Genomic DNA, 17,726 nt, shown 5'->3' with positions numbered 1-17,726 from the left:
CTCAGCTCTCATAACCTTTACCTTCTGCTTTCTGATTGGAGGAATTCTGCAGCTCATTAAAAAGTTGTTCTCCATATTCCATTAGCTCGTGGTCACATCTCTGCTCACTGGCCACAGTCAATGATGCATATAGATTTCTTTCACCCTGACGAGTCTGATCAGCAAAACTGGGAAGGCTTTCATCCCTGAGGTCTGAGGTTTTGGTGCAAGGAGCAGGACTGGCATTATGATCAAGATCCAAGAGAAAGCTGTCTTGTAATGTTTGCTTGGCTGGCTTCTTTATCTTTCTCTGTTTGACCTTTTGGTTTAAATTCTTGTCTCTCTCTTCTTTCTCTTTATGAGTCCCTGGATCTTTATTAAAAGGTTTAAAAAGCTGGTCCATGTCTTTTGTGAATTCTAGCAAAGTACCATCTGATCTGCTTTGAATTATCCCATCTGATCCATAACGGGAAGTTTTCTCAAAGGTTAAAGGCTGAGAAGAGTTGACAGACCTAGATGTCTCCTTCTGTGTCCTTTTGGGTTTCTGCTGTAGAATATAACTCATAGATACTGAAAAATAAGAGTAGTCCACAGCAATGTATGTCAGCATGAAGATTATGGTGACTATAGGAGCAAGGATGTTCACTTGACCAACGAAGAGGAAAGCCATGGTGATGAGACTCGTTAAGCAAATCGCAGCCACTGGGGTCTTGTTAGGCCCTTTCTATTTTGTAAACCAAACAAATGTATTTAAATATATAGTTGCATACCCAACAAGCCAGAAGTGAAGACGACACACACACTGTTCACACCGATAGAGTACTATCAAGATCTAAGCATAATTTTGATGGACTGATCATGAAATAAGGGAACATACAGCATACATGAAAAGACACACCAGAGGTTAATGGAATAAGCCAAGACGCCAGGAACTGCTGAGCAATAATCTGACTTCTGTCACTGCCTTGTTGTTCAGCCTTGGGAAAGTTACTTAACTTCACTCAGTATCTGTTTTCCTATCCCTAAAGTCGGATACTAAAGCAACGCTAAATCTTACACAGAACTGAGAGTATTATTATGTTGTTTGGAGAGTGCCCTGGAGAGGAATATTTTTGAGACAGTTAATCACACATTTATAATTTCAGGTCCATGGAAGAACATACATGTTGCCAAACAAAAGGTGATGTGTAAGATACTGGAAATGAGCTCTGAAAACTCACAGCCAAGCAAGTCTTTTGAGGCAGGGGAGAGGTGTCATTTTCCATTAGAAACTGCTGACTTGGCCTTTAAAGGAAGCTGAACAGTAATCATGGTATTCTGGGACTCTGCATTTAGCTTGACTTCTCTTTTTTATAACGAAGCTACCACTGCTCTAAGGCCAAGAGGAAAGGAGCAGACGAGAGGGTAAGCAGTCAAGGATGTTGAAGGGTGTGTGTCAGGAAGAGCAACAAATGATGCCAGGCAAGGATCAGGAAGGCAGACTACCACAAGAAGTATTGTTTATTCTTTTACTTCAGGGTAGGGTAGAGGTGGGGGGGGAGGGTGGAAAGGAGCTACAGACTCAAGTGCGTCAAGCTGAAATAAAGGCTTGGGTGTTGGCAGCTCCTGAATTTCAACCCCATGTCTAACACGCCCTCCCGATGCCTTAGCCGAGTCATTCAGTGTCTTTGTACTTCTGAGATGCCTGTGCAAAGCCACATAAGGCTCAAGGGACACCAATGAGGGCATCATGGGAGTGCAAAACCTCTTACAGATGAAGCTGTGACGTGAAAAGGGCCACACTCCACTCTCGTGCCTTGTCCTCACCGAAAAAGTCATCAGTTACATCTGATTTTGAACAGCTGAGTTAGCCAATATAGCGCTGGCAGGCCAACACAGACCAAGACAAGTCGTGGGCAAATCCTTCTCGGATCAGAATTTACCTGTGACTATCAGACACAATGCTGAATATCCAGACTGACTGGTATGGTCAGAATCACTTCCCCACTCTCACTTAGAGAACACATGATACTCAATGCTATCTCTGCAGTGAAGACAAGCCCTTCGAGCTTCAGGGGAGTTTGCGGGGCTGTCCAGTAAAACAAAGGTAGTTTTTTGTGTTCTTGAAATTGGCAAGACACTCACAAAGCCACTCTACCATGGAGAACAATGCTTGAATTAACTTGGAGGTCCGATGTAAACCTACAGCACTTAGATTCTTTTGAAGGAATTTATGCTTTTATACATCCCAACTCTTCCATTAGTGGCTAAAGCATCACCAGGGGTAGGGCAACACTAAGGGCAAGGAGGCACCACGACAGAAGTTTATGGCGATCAGTGGCGAGTAAATACCAATGCTAAAGAAGTGTTATCAGAAAGCTGTAAAAAGGAGGAATGAGATGATGAAATTAAGGAAAGGAAAACACAGCCCAAGTAGAAGACAAAATCCTAGAGGGCCTCTGCCTGGCAAAAAGCAATATTTTACAGGATCACAGCTCACGTATGTTAGATTATGGAACAGTCTCTCAAGAAGGCTAACGGCATACTAGGGTGCATTAGGAGGAGCATTTCGAGCAGATCTAGGGAAGTAGTTATTCCTCTTTATTCGGTACTGGTGAGGCCACATCTGGAATATTGTGTCCAGTTTTGGGTCCCCCAGTACAAAAAGGATGTGGATTTGCTGGAGCAGGTTCAGTGAAGAGCAACAAAAATGATTAAGGGTCTGGAGCACAAGACCTATGAGGATAGGCTGAGGGATTTGGGCTTGTTTAGTTTACAGAAGAGAAGACTTAAGGTGATTTAATAGCAGCCTTCAACTTCCTGAAGGGGAGTGCTAAAAAGGAGGGTGAGAAACTGTTCTCAGTGGTGTCAGATGGCAGAACAAGGAGTAATCGTCTGAAGTTGAAGAGGGAGAGGTGTAGGTTAGATATTAGGAAAAACTGCTTCACCAGGCAGGTGGTGAAGCACTGCAGTGCGTTGCCTAGAGAGGTGGTGGATTCTCCACCCCTTGAAGTTTTTAAGGCCCGGCTGGACAAGGTCCTGGCTGGGATGACTTAGTGGGGGTTGATCCTGCTTGAAGCAGGGGGCTGGACTAGATGATCTCCTGAGGTCCCTTCCAGCCCAGGGATTCTGTGATTCTGTGAAGTGGGAGAAGAGCATCACCTGCAACATTTAAAAATGGGTAGGACGAGACACTGCCGAGAATTATCCAGCACTGAGGGATGGATTAGATGACTTAACCGGACAACTCTGGCTAAACCTTCCTGCCAATTATGAACTGAAATGTTATTTTTTTAAAAAATGAAGAAAAGCGATTTTGGAGGCATTTCTGTATTCAGCTACAGTATTTGGAAATAGGACTCTCTGCACTGGAGCTGACAGACTTACTGTGTCCCTGGACAAGGAGGGGAGTGGAAGAAGGGGCTCCAAGCTCACGGAAGGGGTGGGGTTGGGGCAGCCAGTCTTCAGAGACACCCAGGCTACTCCATGCTGCGTGCCCCCTCTCCTCCACAGCCAGCCCACTTTGTCATCCAGAGCATGCCTCACCGGGCTCCAGCAGTGATTTAAAGGGCCCAGCATTTGGGTCTCTGCCACTTCTACAGAAGTCGTGCCTGGGAGCCCCAGGCCCTTTAGAATTGCCTGGCGCCAGGGTAGTTGCCCCCTTTGCCCATCCCTGCCCATCAACGGGCCTGCTCTGCATGGGAAGATGGCTGGTTATGAAACCATGCAGAGTAATATCACTGACCACGCTGAACAAAATGCACAAATCAAAGAAGTAGGATAAAAGGTGGAAAGGAAATTAGATTTCTAAGCTTCTGGTGGCACCAGCAACCCAAGGGAACATTTTCAAATATCAGCTAAGTGCCTAACATACACTGATTTTCAATTGGAGCCGGCTGTCTAAATGACATTTGTGCCTTGGACAATCTGCCTCCTAAGGCATTATTAGTACAGCAATCAAAACGTTTAAATCCCGAGTGTCCCTATAATACAATCTCTCAGCTCTGATTGGATAAACAAGAAATGCATTCAAATAAATGTTTTCATATATACAGTATTAAGGCTTTCACCATCTTCCATGTAAACCATGGTACAGACCACACTAAGTTTCCTCCAATAGTGTCTGGAAGGCACAGTTCAGTTACACCAACACTGACACAAAACATGCCCCCTTGAAATATTTTTCATCCTATATTCTTCTCTACCATGAGTGCTTCTTTAATAATGGCACAGCTCAAATGGAAATTATTTCCATCCCTCCCCTCCCACTGATTTATTAATAGAAAATGGTAATACATCCTGGGCTGTACACATTTTCCCAACACTATGAGAAATGTGTCTCAAGCATAAAGAAACAACGTTCTCAGAAAGCATCTTAAGTCTTAGAGATACTTACTGAGACAGAGAACAGATGGTACAGTCTTTGGATGCATTTGGCCTAAGGTTAACAACACAGAAAACAATGTTCAGCTCCTTCATATTAACTAGGATTATGATGACTACAAAAATTAAGCCATTGTTTGAACGAAGCAGTACAGAATGCATTGTTATGGGCAATACACTTTATTAACCGACTTGTGAACCAAATCAACAGTTGACTCTCAAGGTGGCAGATACTAGCAAGAGGAAGGACATTTTCCTTTAATGCCTAACCTCTTTTCAAAGCACTTCCTGTCCTGGCACTTGGCGAGCACTAAGGAGTTCATATGAGGAAATTTTATGAAAAAAAACAGAAGCTGTCTATTGCAGTGCTAAGTCATATTAGAATCAGCTTTCCAGCTAGTGGGTCAAAGTCAATAAATGACCCCACAGTAGCTGACTGCAGAATTTGGCCCATTCTACAGAAGTCACTTTAAAAAAAAAAAAAGATTTCAAAATAGTGAATCATTACTACTCTTGTTTTTGAGACCCACAGGTAGAACTATGTAAGAAACAGAGTACACAAAATGAATAGAGTCACAGAACATTTAACATGTTAAAAACTTGTTTGAAAGTCATTTTTTTCTCATTTCATTTACCACCCATTGCACATCTGAAAAACTTCTTTTGGGAGATTTTTGTTTGCTTTCCAGCATGGTTTGTTTTTACACACATGCTTTGAGACATGCAGTTTTTCCCCCTATCTTGCAAAAAGAGTCAGAAAAGAAAGATTTGGTTTGAATTTGTGACCCAGTCCAACAACCCTTATTCACGCAAACCCAACTGAACTGAATGGGATTTTATATATATATGATTGTATATACAAGATATATAAGACTATGTACAAGAGTAATGGCGGCAGAAAAGCCTTAGCCTGTACTCAGCCAAACCTTAGTTTAAAAGGCCATTTAAGATTTGTAGCCCCCAAAACTGACTCTTTTGAAAATGTATCCACAAAGTCCAATATCATGTCACAATATAAATAAGTCACCCTTGCCTTTTGATGCTTTTTACATACTAAGGCCATGAACCTGCCACTAGCAAAGCTAGCCCTAATTTCAAACATGATACAATCAAGAGAGAAGACAAGATAGCGAGGAGAGGTTAAGGAGGAAGGACAGAGTACACAGGCTTTGATTCAGCAAAACACATAGGCATGTGCTTCAGCCTCACTGACTCAAACAGGACTTAAGAACACATGTGACATCTATAGGGCTGCATGAAGCAACAATGGTGATCGGGGGGGCTACCGATATTAAGACACAAATTAGCCAATCTTTTTAATTAACTGACTAATTTACTGTGAGCATCACAAAAGAAGTGGGTCCTATGCAGAGACTTGAGTAACAAGAGCATAGAGGCCTTGCAGACCCACTCAAGGAGGATTTTCCATGAGTTGGGCTCTGTTTGGAAGGAGCCACAGAAAACTGATGTGAGAGGGGTGGAATGGGAAACTGAGGCAGATGCCAATGATGGAAAAGGGATGGGTGGGAGGCCACACACTCAAAGACAAGGTCAGCTAAGTAAGAAGGGAATGGCCCCGTGAAGGCAAGGATGAGATGTTCCATGGAGAGGGTTCAAAGAGCAGACAACAACATGAACAGAGCTACAGGCAGTGAAGAGGAACGTAGTGGCTGTGTTTTGCGTGGACTAGAGAGGGAGCAACATGGGAGCTGGTGAGAGCAGAGATTAAAGGAGACATTTACTGTAATCAAATAGGGAGATGGTACTGTACATCAGCCATGACAATGGGCTAGTTTTTTCCAAGTATCATTAGCATTTGTTTGTTACTGAACCCACAGCTAATTCTATATCAACATGGATTACTGACCCCACGTCCAAGAAATGCCAGAGCAGGTATCACTTTTTCCTGGGCAATGCACTGAAGGATGCGGGGTGCTCCATACAAGCCTCCCATGCAGGAAGCTAAGGATGAAATGTACAATCCTAATAAAAACAAGAAACCCACCAACGACACCTAGAAAATGCAAAGAGAAAACAAATATTTATCAGACACTATTTAAAACACACTACATTTTCTTTAAACCCTCATCTTTACAAATGCAAATCCATTGATTTCATTTGCAAAAAATTAACTGAACCAACTACGTGAAAGTAGTAACTTAACCTGCTCGGTACTGTGAGGGTGAACTATTAATACTGTAAAACACTTTTCCATGAAAGCAACCCAGTGCTGAATATTCTGTACCAACTGGAAATCATTCGATAAGTTCATGTCCAGAAATGTGCGCCACGTTGAGAAAATGCATCGAGGAAGCAGACATCTGATTTCATTAAACAACTGGAAGTGAGTTTGAAGGGAGTTTATTTCAGGCACACACACTTATATACAGAGGACATCATACAGGAAGAGCTATACAAGGCTCTAAACCATCCAAAACAGGAAGACAAACCCCTGTGTCCCATAAGGGAAAACCAACAGTGCGGGGGGGCGGGGGGGAGGATCATGGGGGATGGGAAGAAATCCATAGTGCAATCAAATTAAAGATGCCATTTAAATAAATTGGATTCCAAAGCCATGTTCCAAAGGATATAATGCAACGACTTAATTTTCCTGTCTTAAATGTGTGAGGAATGTCCTTAAGTTAAATGAACGTAAAACTTAAAATTTTTAAATTGTGCTAAGTAGGCTGCTTTAGTCATACGTTGTATTTAACACCTTTGGTTCTAGTGGATCCTAAACCAATATTTAAAGTTCACACAACTTTCATACAGACTAATCTCTGAAGTGCTGGCACCTTTTACTGCTGATATTGTGTATGGTGGAAGGTAGCAATCTGGTAGGTGCAATACGAACACATCAGGGTCCCTGACCCAAACCACTTATGTAAATAGACAAGACACCAACACATGGGAGAAAGGAGTAATTGTCCATTTTATAGATGGGAAATGGATTGATAAAATGCCTTGTCCCAATTCATAGGTGAAGTCTGTGGCAAAACCAGGAACTGAATCTAAATTTTCTAAGTTCCCGTCCAGAGCTTTAACCTCACCATGTCCTTCCTCTGCTCTCCACTCCTGGCCTGGACCAAGACTGTTGTTTAACAGGACACAGCCACATTCTATCATTCACAACAGGAAGTGAAAAAGACTGACATTCCAAAGGGACCTTCTGTCAGCAGAAATCTGGTCAAGTAACTACTCTTCTAAAAGAAGGTGCCTGTGGCTACACAGTTGCCTGTAAAAGTACAGTGGGCCATGTATAGTTTCAGTAGCTTTTAACAGGGAAGATTTACACCTACTGAAGCTCTGTCACTACTTCTTGCAGCACCCTATGTTCATCTCACTTCCATCCAAGATGTGGATGAGCCACCAAAATTCTAGCCAACTGTATGATTTAATGACCAGCTACTTCTCTTAACATCCACGTTAATTGTGCAAGTATGGATCCTTGGAAAAAGAGAAGTTCTCCAGAAACAAAAAGAGAAAATGCATTTGCGGTTAGCACAAGGGATAGGGAACTGGAAGAGCTGGATTCTAGAGTTTCTTTCAGGAAGAGAAGTGCCATTATTTTAAATAGACCCTCAAGAGGAACAGCAAAACAGAGGAAATTGACAAGTACCAGAGCAGTAGCTGAGATAATCTGTATCTTCAAAAGCAACAAAGAGACCTGTAGCACCTTATAGGCTAACAGATATTTTGGAGCATAAGCTTTTGTGGGCAAAGACCCACTTCATCAGATGCATCTGACAAAGCAGGTCTTTACCCACGAAAGCAGAGGAAATTGAGTTTGTCTTTTGCTGCTCCTCTGGGATGTATAAAGACGGCTTTCATATTTTTTTTCCAAAATACTTTTTGGCATTATTTTATATATCAGAAGTACCAGTTAGATCCTCTCTTCCCTAACTTTGTTAGGCTACGTTTACACTAGCCTGGAAGATCAACCTTGTCTAGTAGGGACACAGGAAATTGACCTCTCAGGGGTTGCAGTTGACTCCTGTACTCCTTGCAAGATGTGAGCATTGAGGAGTAAGGGAGGTTGATGGGAGACACTCTCCCTTTGACTTAATTCAATAAGGACAGTCAGGTAAGTGGAGCGCAGACAAGTCGATTCTAGCTACTCACTTGGTGTATCTAGAATTGCGTATCTGCAGTCAACTTACTTTGCCTAGTGTAGATCTAGTGTTAGGGCTGCTTTTACGCATGCCGTTTCCCATTGGAGGTAGCATGGTAATGAGGCAATTTGAAGCAGGCTAATGACACTAACGTGCTTATTCAGCACCTCATTAGCATAATGGCAGCTGCATGAATTTCAAAGTGCAGACTTTGAATTGAAGATAAACTGTGCAGATAGGGACCACTTTGAAATAAGCACCTCACTTCAGCATTCCCTTACTCCCACAGCACTAGACCGGAGTAAGGTCAGGCCAAAGGGGGACGCTTATTTTGAAGCTGCCCCCTTCTTCACTGTCAATCTGCAATTCGAAGTCTGCACTTCGAAATGCACGTGCCTGCCATTATGCTAATGAGAGGCTGAATATGCATGTTAACGCCTCATTACCACGCCACCTCTGATGGCAGGTGGCATGTGTAGAAGCAGCCTGTGAGAACCTTGGCAAAATCTTTGGAGGAGCTGAATCCAGGTTTTACAAACATGAGACAAGATAAAAATTGGCCATGCAAGACAAAGAGCTCCACAAATCTGGATAACAGTCTCTCCCCTCCACCCAAGATTTTGGATAGGGGCTATTTACTTCCAATACCTCTCTACTGCACAGCTGCCATCTTTTCTGCTGTGAAATGAATTTTTGCCTGCTTTATCATCACTGCTCATTAACCAGCTGGAGAGATTAAGTGATAAATCTTTTGTCTTCCTCTCTGGGCCTATTCAGAATACTCAGCCACTCCGCTCCAGGGCCCTCAGCCGAAAGAGCAACACGCTCCATTTTACACATACTTGCTTTAATCAAAATGGCAGAAAACAGGCAGCCCACCTTCTCACACTGAAAGAAGGGGCATTTCATAGAATCATAGAACACTAGGACTGGGGACCTCGACAGGCCATCGAGCCCAGCCCCCTACCCCAATGGCAGGACCACGTACTGTCTAAACCATCCCTGAGAGACATTTCAGAATGACCTTTATGATCTATAGAGCCCCTATCAGCTCTGGGGCGGAAAGAAAACCTGTGCTGTGAATGGGGTTGCCAGTGTCCAGTTTTCAACCAGAGCGCGCTGTCGAAAGGAGACCCTAGCAGCTCTGGTCTGCACTGCTGACGGGGATGTTAAAAGTGCAGTAGATGGTGCAGTGGTGCTAGGGCAGGGTTCTTCCCAGAAGCCACAGCATGTCCCTCTTCCAGCTCTCATGCGTAAGGGCAGCCAGGGGGTGCCGCATCCTGCCTCCATGCTGAGCACCAGCTCTGCAGCTCCCATTAGCTGAGAACTGCAGCCAGGCGGTACTGTGGGGGAAGGCACCTGTGGATGGGGCAGCATGCAGAGCTGCCTAGCTAGGAGCCAGAGCAGGAACACACCACTGATTCCTGCAGCTACGTGAACTAAGAGCCTTCTGCAGCCTGCGCCCCTGAGCCCAGCCCCCTGCCCAGCCCTGACCCCCTTCAGTCTCAGCTGAGAGCACCCCGCTGCATCCCAAAACTTTCAGTCCTACTCCAGGTCCCGCACCCTTATCCAGAGCCTCACCTCCCCCCACACATTTCAGCTCCCTTCTCCAGCCCTGATCCTCCTCCCACCCTCCAAACGCCTCTAACCCTGCCTGGAACCCCCTCCCGCACCTCAAATCCCTCACTCTTGGCCTCCACCTAGAGCCCTTGTATCTCCCCACACTCTGAACCCCTCCTCCCCAGCCCAGAGCTCCATCCTGTACCCCAAATTCTTCATCCCTGGCCCCACACCTCACATGGAGTCCCTACCCGCCTACTCCCTGTTCCTCCACCCCACACCCACATCCTCTGCCCCAGCCCGGTGAAAACGAGTGAGTGCGTGAGTGGAGAAACAATTGCACCAAAATCCCCTGTGTAGCACCCTAACCACTGGACCACACTTCCTCTCACAGGTAAAAATTCTAAAAAACATGTACCTCATCCTGTTAATGAGAGTGTATTCCCTGTGTCCTTGTATTCCTGAGATTTTACATGCCAGCTGGTGTGTGCTTGATGAGAAACAGTTAATAAATTTGCATTTTCTAAGGAAACATTGGTCTTTCTTCCTATTTATGAAAGCAGCTTGCAATGCAAAGGAGGATGGATGAAAAGATATAGAATTAATGCTGCCTGGAGACAGCATGTCACATTCATGCTGGGTTTTGAAAATCCTCAAACCAAACCCCACCCATCTACCTCCTGCTCTCAGAAAGAATACACACCGTAACTAACTAATTTGGCTCCAGGAAAACAAAGCATGTTATGAAGGGATGGATGAAAAATAACAGATACAAATCAATGAACGTAAATTTCCACTAGAGAACAGACCAGCCCCTTTTTATTTCAGAATGCTGTAAATACAAAATAATATTAATACACCATCATATTGGTGGTAATACACCATAATATTGGTGCTATTTAAAAAAAAATACTTGACAGAAACGTTTGATTGTGTCAGGCTTTACATATCATTGTAGTCACCAAAAACACTTGCATTTAAATGGGCTACTTGACATTCCACTCAGGGCTTGGGGGAAAATGTCTCTTCACGATATTGTGAAAAGTAAAATAACGTGTTAAAAGTTCAGAGAGTAGAAATACTTCACCAGACATTGGCAGTCCTAGCCTATCAGGTCTCCTTTGAAGTGAAATTCCAGAGTGTCCATCTCTACTACATATTTTAGAGAGTTTGTCTGATCAAGAGTTCCTCCTAAATGGTAAGAACTAGAACCACCAAATTCGGTATACAGCTTCCTCTTATCATAACTTAAAGGCATGTAAGGTTGTGGTTGTGCCAGGAAAACAGGCTGTGCCTGGAATGGGACTGTGTCTCATAAAATCAAAAATAAAAGAGACAGAATCAACAAACGACATCCTCAAAACTGACATCTCTGAGGGCTTGTCTATACTCCCTGGAAGATTAAAGAGGGTTCAGGGAGGCCAGGTGCACATGCAGGTGCATGGCGTGCCATTTCTACCCACTGGCCCTAGCACAGGGAAGCCACAGGCTCTCTGCTCTGGGCTAGTGGAGGGCTGTGCTCTCCCCCACTACACACACGCACACAGACTGGGGTCTGCTCTTTGCTGGAGCCAGAAGAGTGGGCACCTCCCCACCAGCCATGGCACCCAACCTGCAGCTGTGCAACAACTGACACTGTCAGGGGACAGGTGGCCCTTCCATGGCCGCCACCTGCCTAGCCTGGACTTGTCTCACCTGGGGAAGGGGCATTCACGGCTTCCCAGGCTGTGTCCACTGGAGCTGCTACAGCCACACAGAAGTGCCTCTCACTGGGTCCCAAACTGCTGGGGTGAGAGAGGGCTGGGGTAGTTCTCTCCCCACAGAGCAGCCTGCGTACTGAATCCCGCACCCCCAGCCCACCTCAGAGCAATGACTGAAATGAAACACGAACCGTTTCATTTTATTTTCCATAAAACAAAAATTGAGTTAAGGACCTGAGCAATGCTGGGGAAATCTGCTAGTTTTGTACGTTTACAAATATGCATTCTAGAGAAGACAAGTGGCCAAATCTTGCTTTAACTATGACTGACAGAAATGGACAGTTTGCACACTTTCTGATTTGTAATGATTTCTGCTCCCCAAACAGGGCAGATAAAATACAGATTTGCTTATACTAATTCTATTAAGAAGCCATATTTTCTGGATTTATTGCATCAACCATGCATACCCTCCTCAGGCAGCGGCGCCTCCGCTGGCTTGGCCACACCCACAGGATGAACGATGGAAGGATCCCAAAAGACATCCTGTACGGCGAGCTAGCCTCTGGCAAAAGACCTCCCGGATGCCCCCAATTGCACTACAAAGACGTCAATAAGAGGGACCTCAAGGAGGTAGACATCCACCCAGATAGTTGGGAAGAGCTGGCAGATGACAACAGCAGATGGAAGCAGGAACTACACAAGGGCCTTCAGAAAGGCGAGATGAAGATCAGACAGCCAGCAGAGGAGAAGCGAGCCTGTAGAACGGACAGCAAAGACCTGCCAGACACCCACTACCTATGCAGCAGATATAGCAAGGACTGTCACTCTCGTGTGGGCCTCCACAGTCACAGTCAATGCTGCAAATGACGATCTTAAATGGAGTTACGAAGGGCGCAATCCATAGTCTACACAGACTGAAGGATGCCTTGGAATTGGATCACCCCTTCATATGGCACAGGGTAAAGAAAATTGTACTTTTTCCTGGATCTTTATGCTATCTAACACAATGACGTAAGACACTTTCCAGATTTCATAGAATCATAGACCCACAGGGCTAAGGTGACCATCCGTCCCGTTTTTGGCAGGACCGCCCCGTATTTTGGGCACCAGAAAGGCGTCCCGACTTATTTTAACAAAGGGGCTAATTGCCCTGTATTTGGCTCCCTAACGGTGCTCAAGTGCAGCTGCTGGCTGGAGAGCAGGTACTCACGTGCTCTCCAGCCACACCAAAGGGAGCCAGCAGGTGAGCCAGCAGAGGCAGAGATATGCTGGGGACCATGTGGTGGCAGCGTCCTTCTTCCTGGTTCCCCAAGGAGAGAGGAAGCCAGGAGTCCAGCCCTGCACCTCTGGCAGGGGAGGCAGAGAGTCCCAGGCACTGCACTGGCCTGCGGGGACAGGGCGCCCCAGCTGCTTTCAGTGGCTCTGCGCTGCCTGGCAGCCCTGCAAGCTGCTCAGGGCTGGGAGGACCAATGTCCAGCCCAACACAGAGTGAGAGCCACACACTGCCCAGGGCACCCAGGGCTCCGCATGTGCATCCTGCTGGGGCCAGGGCCTTTCCCATGGGGGCAGCTGCAGGGTGCGACATGCCTGACCTGGCTTGCACCCCATGTAAGCAAAGCACTGCTGAGCTGGCAGGCTCCTAGAGGGTGGTGGGGGTGCCCAGACCTCCAAAGCCTGCAGGCTGTGCACCAGGCAGCACAGACAGAAGCTGCAGAGCTCCGGGCTGGACTGTTGTGGGTGGGGTGGTGCATGGGGCTCTTCTCCAGGCTCTGGCGGGTCTGTGACGGTACCGGCACCACCTCCCCGCCCCGCTCACACCCCACCATGAGACCGCTTCTCCTGGGCAGAGCGGCACTGCCACCAGCTTCCCGGGAGCAGGGGCACCCCTCACCCTGCCCCACCCCTCCTGTGCACCCCTGGCACCCTGCAGGGTCCAGCTCCTGGACTGCACAGTGAGTGCCCCTCATCTGTCTGGGTTCCCTTGGCTTCTCCCAGCTCCCAGGGAGCGGCTGCCCGCAGCCCCATCCCTGCTGCATTCCAGGGGTCTGCGTGGCAGTCCCCTGCCCGTCCCCCCAACCCCATCAACACATGGGTGGCTCAGGCTGGTCAGACAGCCGGGGAGCCACTCCCCCTCAGTATCTCCCTGTCCCATATTTGGGACAGGGACATATGGTCACCCCACACCCTTTGATCATTTCTGATGTTTACTTCTGGATCCTTTCCCATTTCTCTACAGCCCATTTCTATATATTGGTGGTCAAAACTGGACACAGTAATCCATCTGAGGCCTCACCAGTGCCAACTGGAGCAGTATCACCTCCTGTGATCAGTGTTTCCTGTAAGCTGAGTATTGGGCCACCACCCAGCAGAGATTCAGGTGCCACATAGCTGATTAGCACCGCGCCCACAGCTGGCAGCATGCATTTCTAATGGTGCACATCCATGCATGCCTGGGTGCACATAGCAAAATTTATTCTGCATATGGATGGAAAAATTAAAGGGAACATTGCCTGTAGCCTGCCTACTAGCCCTCTGTTAATGCACCTGGAAATTGAATTTTTTTTTTTGCTTGCAACAACGTCACGTTGCTGATTCTTATTGAGATTGCTGTCCACCACAACTTCCAGATCCCTCTCGCAGTGCTGCTGCCAAGCCAGTTTTCCCCCCTATTTTGTATTGGGCCGTTTTGTTTTACTCTCCTAAATTTAGCACCTTACATTTGCCTTTGTTGAATTTCATTTTGCTGTCTAACACCCCAGTTCTCTAATTCGCCAAAATCCCTTTGAGCTTTACCTCTGCCCTCCAAAGTGCTTGCAATGCCTCTCTCAGCTTTATACTAGCGGCAAATTTGATCGCTATGTCTCTATTCCTACATCCAGGACACTAATAAATATGTTAAATGACACTGAACCCAGAACAGATCCCTGTGGAATCCCTCTTGAGGCCTCCCACCAATCTGACATTGTTCTCTTAACAGTCATTCTCTGGAGTGGTTTGACCAGTTACGGATCCACTTAATGGTAATTCCACCAAGCCTGCATTTCTCCAGCATACTTATCAGGATGTCAACCCCAGGCGCCAGATATTAGGGGTGTGGGGCCGAGGACGTGGCCCCCGCCTCCTTTGTACATATCCCTCATTTGTATATAGTTTGTGTTGGACCCCTGTTCTGTTCTGCTACCTGCCCCCCCATGTAAATAGTTCCCCCTTTTTATATATATATATATATATATATATATATATATATATATATATTATTAATAAGAGATTGCACTGTTTGGTTTCAAACAACATGTCCATTTATTTGCAAGAAAAGTCGGGGGGGGTGCTCTTGGGTGCTCTGTGGTGTGGGCGTGGGGGCAGGGAGTGTTGTGGAGGATGCGGGGGTGCAGTGGGTGGCCTGCCAGCGTTCACCCCACAGCCTGGTCAAAATGGGCCCGCAGGGCCTCCCGGACCCGGATCCCCTTGGGGTCGACCTGGCGACTGGGGGCAGCAGGTGGCTGCACGTCAGCCCTGCCAGCCTCCACAGCCCAGCCCTGGAAGAAGGCCTCTCCCTTGCTCTCCACCAGGTTGTGGAGTGCGCTGCACGTGCCCACAACGTGGGGGATGTTGGGGAGGCCTGCATCCAGGCGGGTGAGGAGACACCTCCAGCGCCCTTTGAGGCAGCCGAAAGTGCGCTCGACCACCTGGCGCGCATGGTTCAACCGCGTGTTGAACCGCTCCTGGCTGGCTGTGAGATGGCCCGTGTAAGGGTGCATGAGACAGGGCCGGAGCGGGTATGCCGCGTCTGCGACGACGCAGAGGGGCATGGTGCTGTCCCCCACAGGGACCTCCCGCTGGGGGATGTAGGTCCCCACCTCCAGCCGGCGGCACAGGCCCGAATTTCTGAATACCCGGGCGTCGTGGGTGCTGCCAGGCCAGCCAACATAAATGTCCAGGAAGCGGCCCCGGCTGTCCACCAAGGCCTGGAGGACCACCGAATGGTAGCCCTTCCTATTGAGGAAGCGTCCTCCGCTGTGCTCTGGGGCACGGATGGGGATATGGGTCCCATCCAGAGCCCCAAAGCAATTTGGGAAGCCCAGGCTGGCAAACCCCGCGATGGCAGCATCCAGGTCCCCAAGCCGCACAAGCCTGTGGAGGAGCAGGGCACTGATTGTGTGGACGACCTGCAGGGGAAGGACATAGGAGAGCACCAATGAGGGGTGTGCAGGGTGTGTCTGGCTCTCCACCCCAGGGCTTCCCCCCCTGGGCTCCCCCCCCCCAGGGTCCTCTTACCTCCATGAGGACAGCCCCGACGGTGGCCTTGCCCACGCCAAACTGCTGCCCTATGGATCAGTAGCTGTCTGGAGTGGCCAGCTTCCAGACAGCAATGCCGACCCGTTTCTCGACCGTGAGGACACGTCACATGGAGGTGTCCTGGTGCCGTAAGGCAGGGGTGAGCCACTGGCAGAGTTCCAGGAATGTCTGCCGGCTCATGTGGAAATTCTGGGGCCAGTGGTCGTTGTCCCACTCGCCGAGCACCAGCCGCTCCCACCAGTCTGTGCTCGTGGGGTAGCTCCACAGCCGGCAGCGTGTGCAGCGGGGTCAGGGAGGGAGGGCAGCAAGGTCTGGGGCTGCTTCCTCATCCCCTGGGGGCAGCTCCTCTTCCACGAATAAAAGGTGATCAGCTGCCTCCTGCATAGCACTGAGCAGGGCAAGCACTGCTCCTGCAGGGGTGGGTGTGTGGACCTCTGGCTGCTGCTGCTGCTGCTGCTGCTGCTGCTGGGGGTCCATACTGCTTCGATGGGGTGTGCGTGCCTGTGGCTCTGCAGACTGCATGCTGTGCAGGCTGAGTGTGTCTGGGAGGGGCCCCTTAAGGGAGCGGCTAGCTGTTGCCCTGGAAGTGCTAGTCCGCCCTGTGACCCTGTCTGCAGCTGTTCCTGGCACCCTTATTTCGATGTGGGCCACTTTGGCGTGTAGACGCTCCCCTGCAGCGCCTACTTCGATGTAGTGCTGCCCATTGTCGACATTGAACGTCGACGGCACCAGCCCTGGAGGACGTGTTGACGTTATTCATCGAAATAGCTTATTTCGATGTCGCTACAGCTTATTTCGATGTTGCTATTTCGATGTAGCATACCCGTGTGGATGTAGCTCTAGTGTCTACACAACGCAACTGCTATTTCAAAATAGCGCTTAGCTTACTGGTAAACCTCTTTCTATGGGGAGGAAGGTGGGGAAGGATAGCTCAGTGATTTGCACATTGGCCTCCTAAACCCAGGGTTCTGAGCTAAATCCTTGAGGAAGCCACTTAGGGACCTAGAGCAAATAGATTTAAAAAAAAAAATCCTTCAGGGCTGATGCTTGGTCCTGCTAAGAAGGCAGGGGACTGGACTTGATGACCTTTCAAGGTCCCTTCTAGCTCTATGAGATGTGTATCTCCACATATAGTGCCTATTTCCAAATAGGTGCTGTTAAAACAGGGAATAGAGCCTATTTCAAAACCAGTCATAGTGTGTCCAATGGCTCTGTTTCAAAATAGGGTTTACATGGTAGGTGCTGTATTTTGAAATAGCTATGTGCACTGTCTACAGGCAACTTGTTCGTAGCAGCATAGAGAAAAAACAAAACAAAACAGGTTGCTGTGTAGACAGACCCTTACTAAATCCAGGCATATGATGTCTACCCATCTGCCAAACCCAGTTACCCTACCAAAAAAGGAAATCAAACTATTCTGCTTGTTTATTTTAGGGCACTGAAGATAATCTAATTTTACAAATCATTTCTCTTCTATTTTCATCAACTCAAAAAGTACATTACTAGAATGCACTGTGAGTCTCACTAAAGTTTGTTTCTGTTTCTTTGAACTCCCCCATCAGAGTATCTATATCTACCAGTTGTTTCTTGTCTTATACTAACACTGTAAGCTTTTGGAGCTAAAAAGCCACCATCTTTTTGTTCTGTTTGTTCAGTCCCCAGTGCAGTGGTCCATGACTGGGGCTCATGGGCACAAAGACAATATAAACTTACAAAC

At 47.4% G+C, this 17,726-nt stretch overlaps 1 protein-coding gene across 3 annotated transcripts in view; it reads right to left on the bottom strand.

Annotated features, from left to right (window-relative positions):
- Positions 1 to 17,726, bottom strand: part of SLC12A8 (solute carrier family 12 member 8) — a 93,784-nt gene that overhangs the window by 15,265 nt on the left and 60,793 nt on the right. For 2 of the 3 annotated variants that reach the window (XM_075000912.1, XM_075000914.1), the window contains exons 9-11: positions 6,209 to 6,355; positions 4,355 to 4,396; positions 22 to 703 (exon numbers count right to left, since the gene is read on the bottom strand). In XM_075000912.1, the coding sequence (XP_074857013.1) occupies positions 22 to 703; positions 4,355 to 4,396; positions 6,209 to 6,355 (871 nt within the window). The remainder of the gene's footprint in view (positions 1 to 21; positions 704 to 4,354; positions 4,397 to 6,208; positions 6,356 to 17,726) is intronic. The other variant, XM_075000913.1, reaches the window with a different exon arrangement.

Source organism: Carettochelys insculpta, chromosome 8 (genome assembly GCF_033958435.1).
Source record: "Carettochelys insculpta isolate YL-2023 chromosome 8, ASM3395843v1, whole genome shotgun sequence".
NCBI classification, from domain to species: domain Eukaryota; kingdom Metazoa; phylum Chordata; order Testudines; family Carettochelyidae; genus Carettochelys; species Carettochelys insculpta.
The sequence above is the reverse complement of the archived record's forward strand: the minus strand, read 5'-3'. Positions and strand labels throughout refer to the sequence as shown.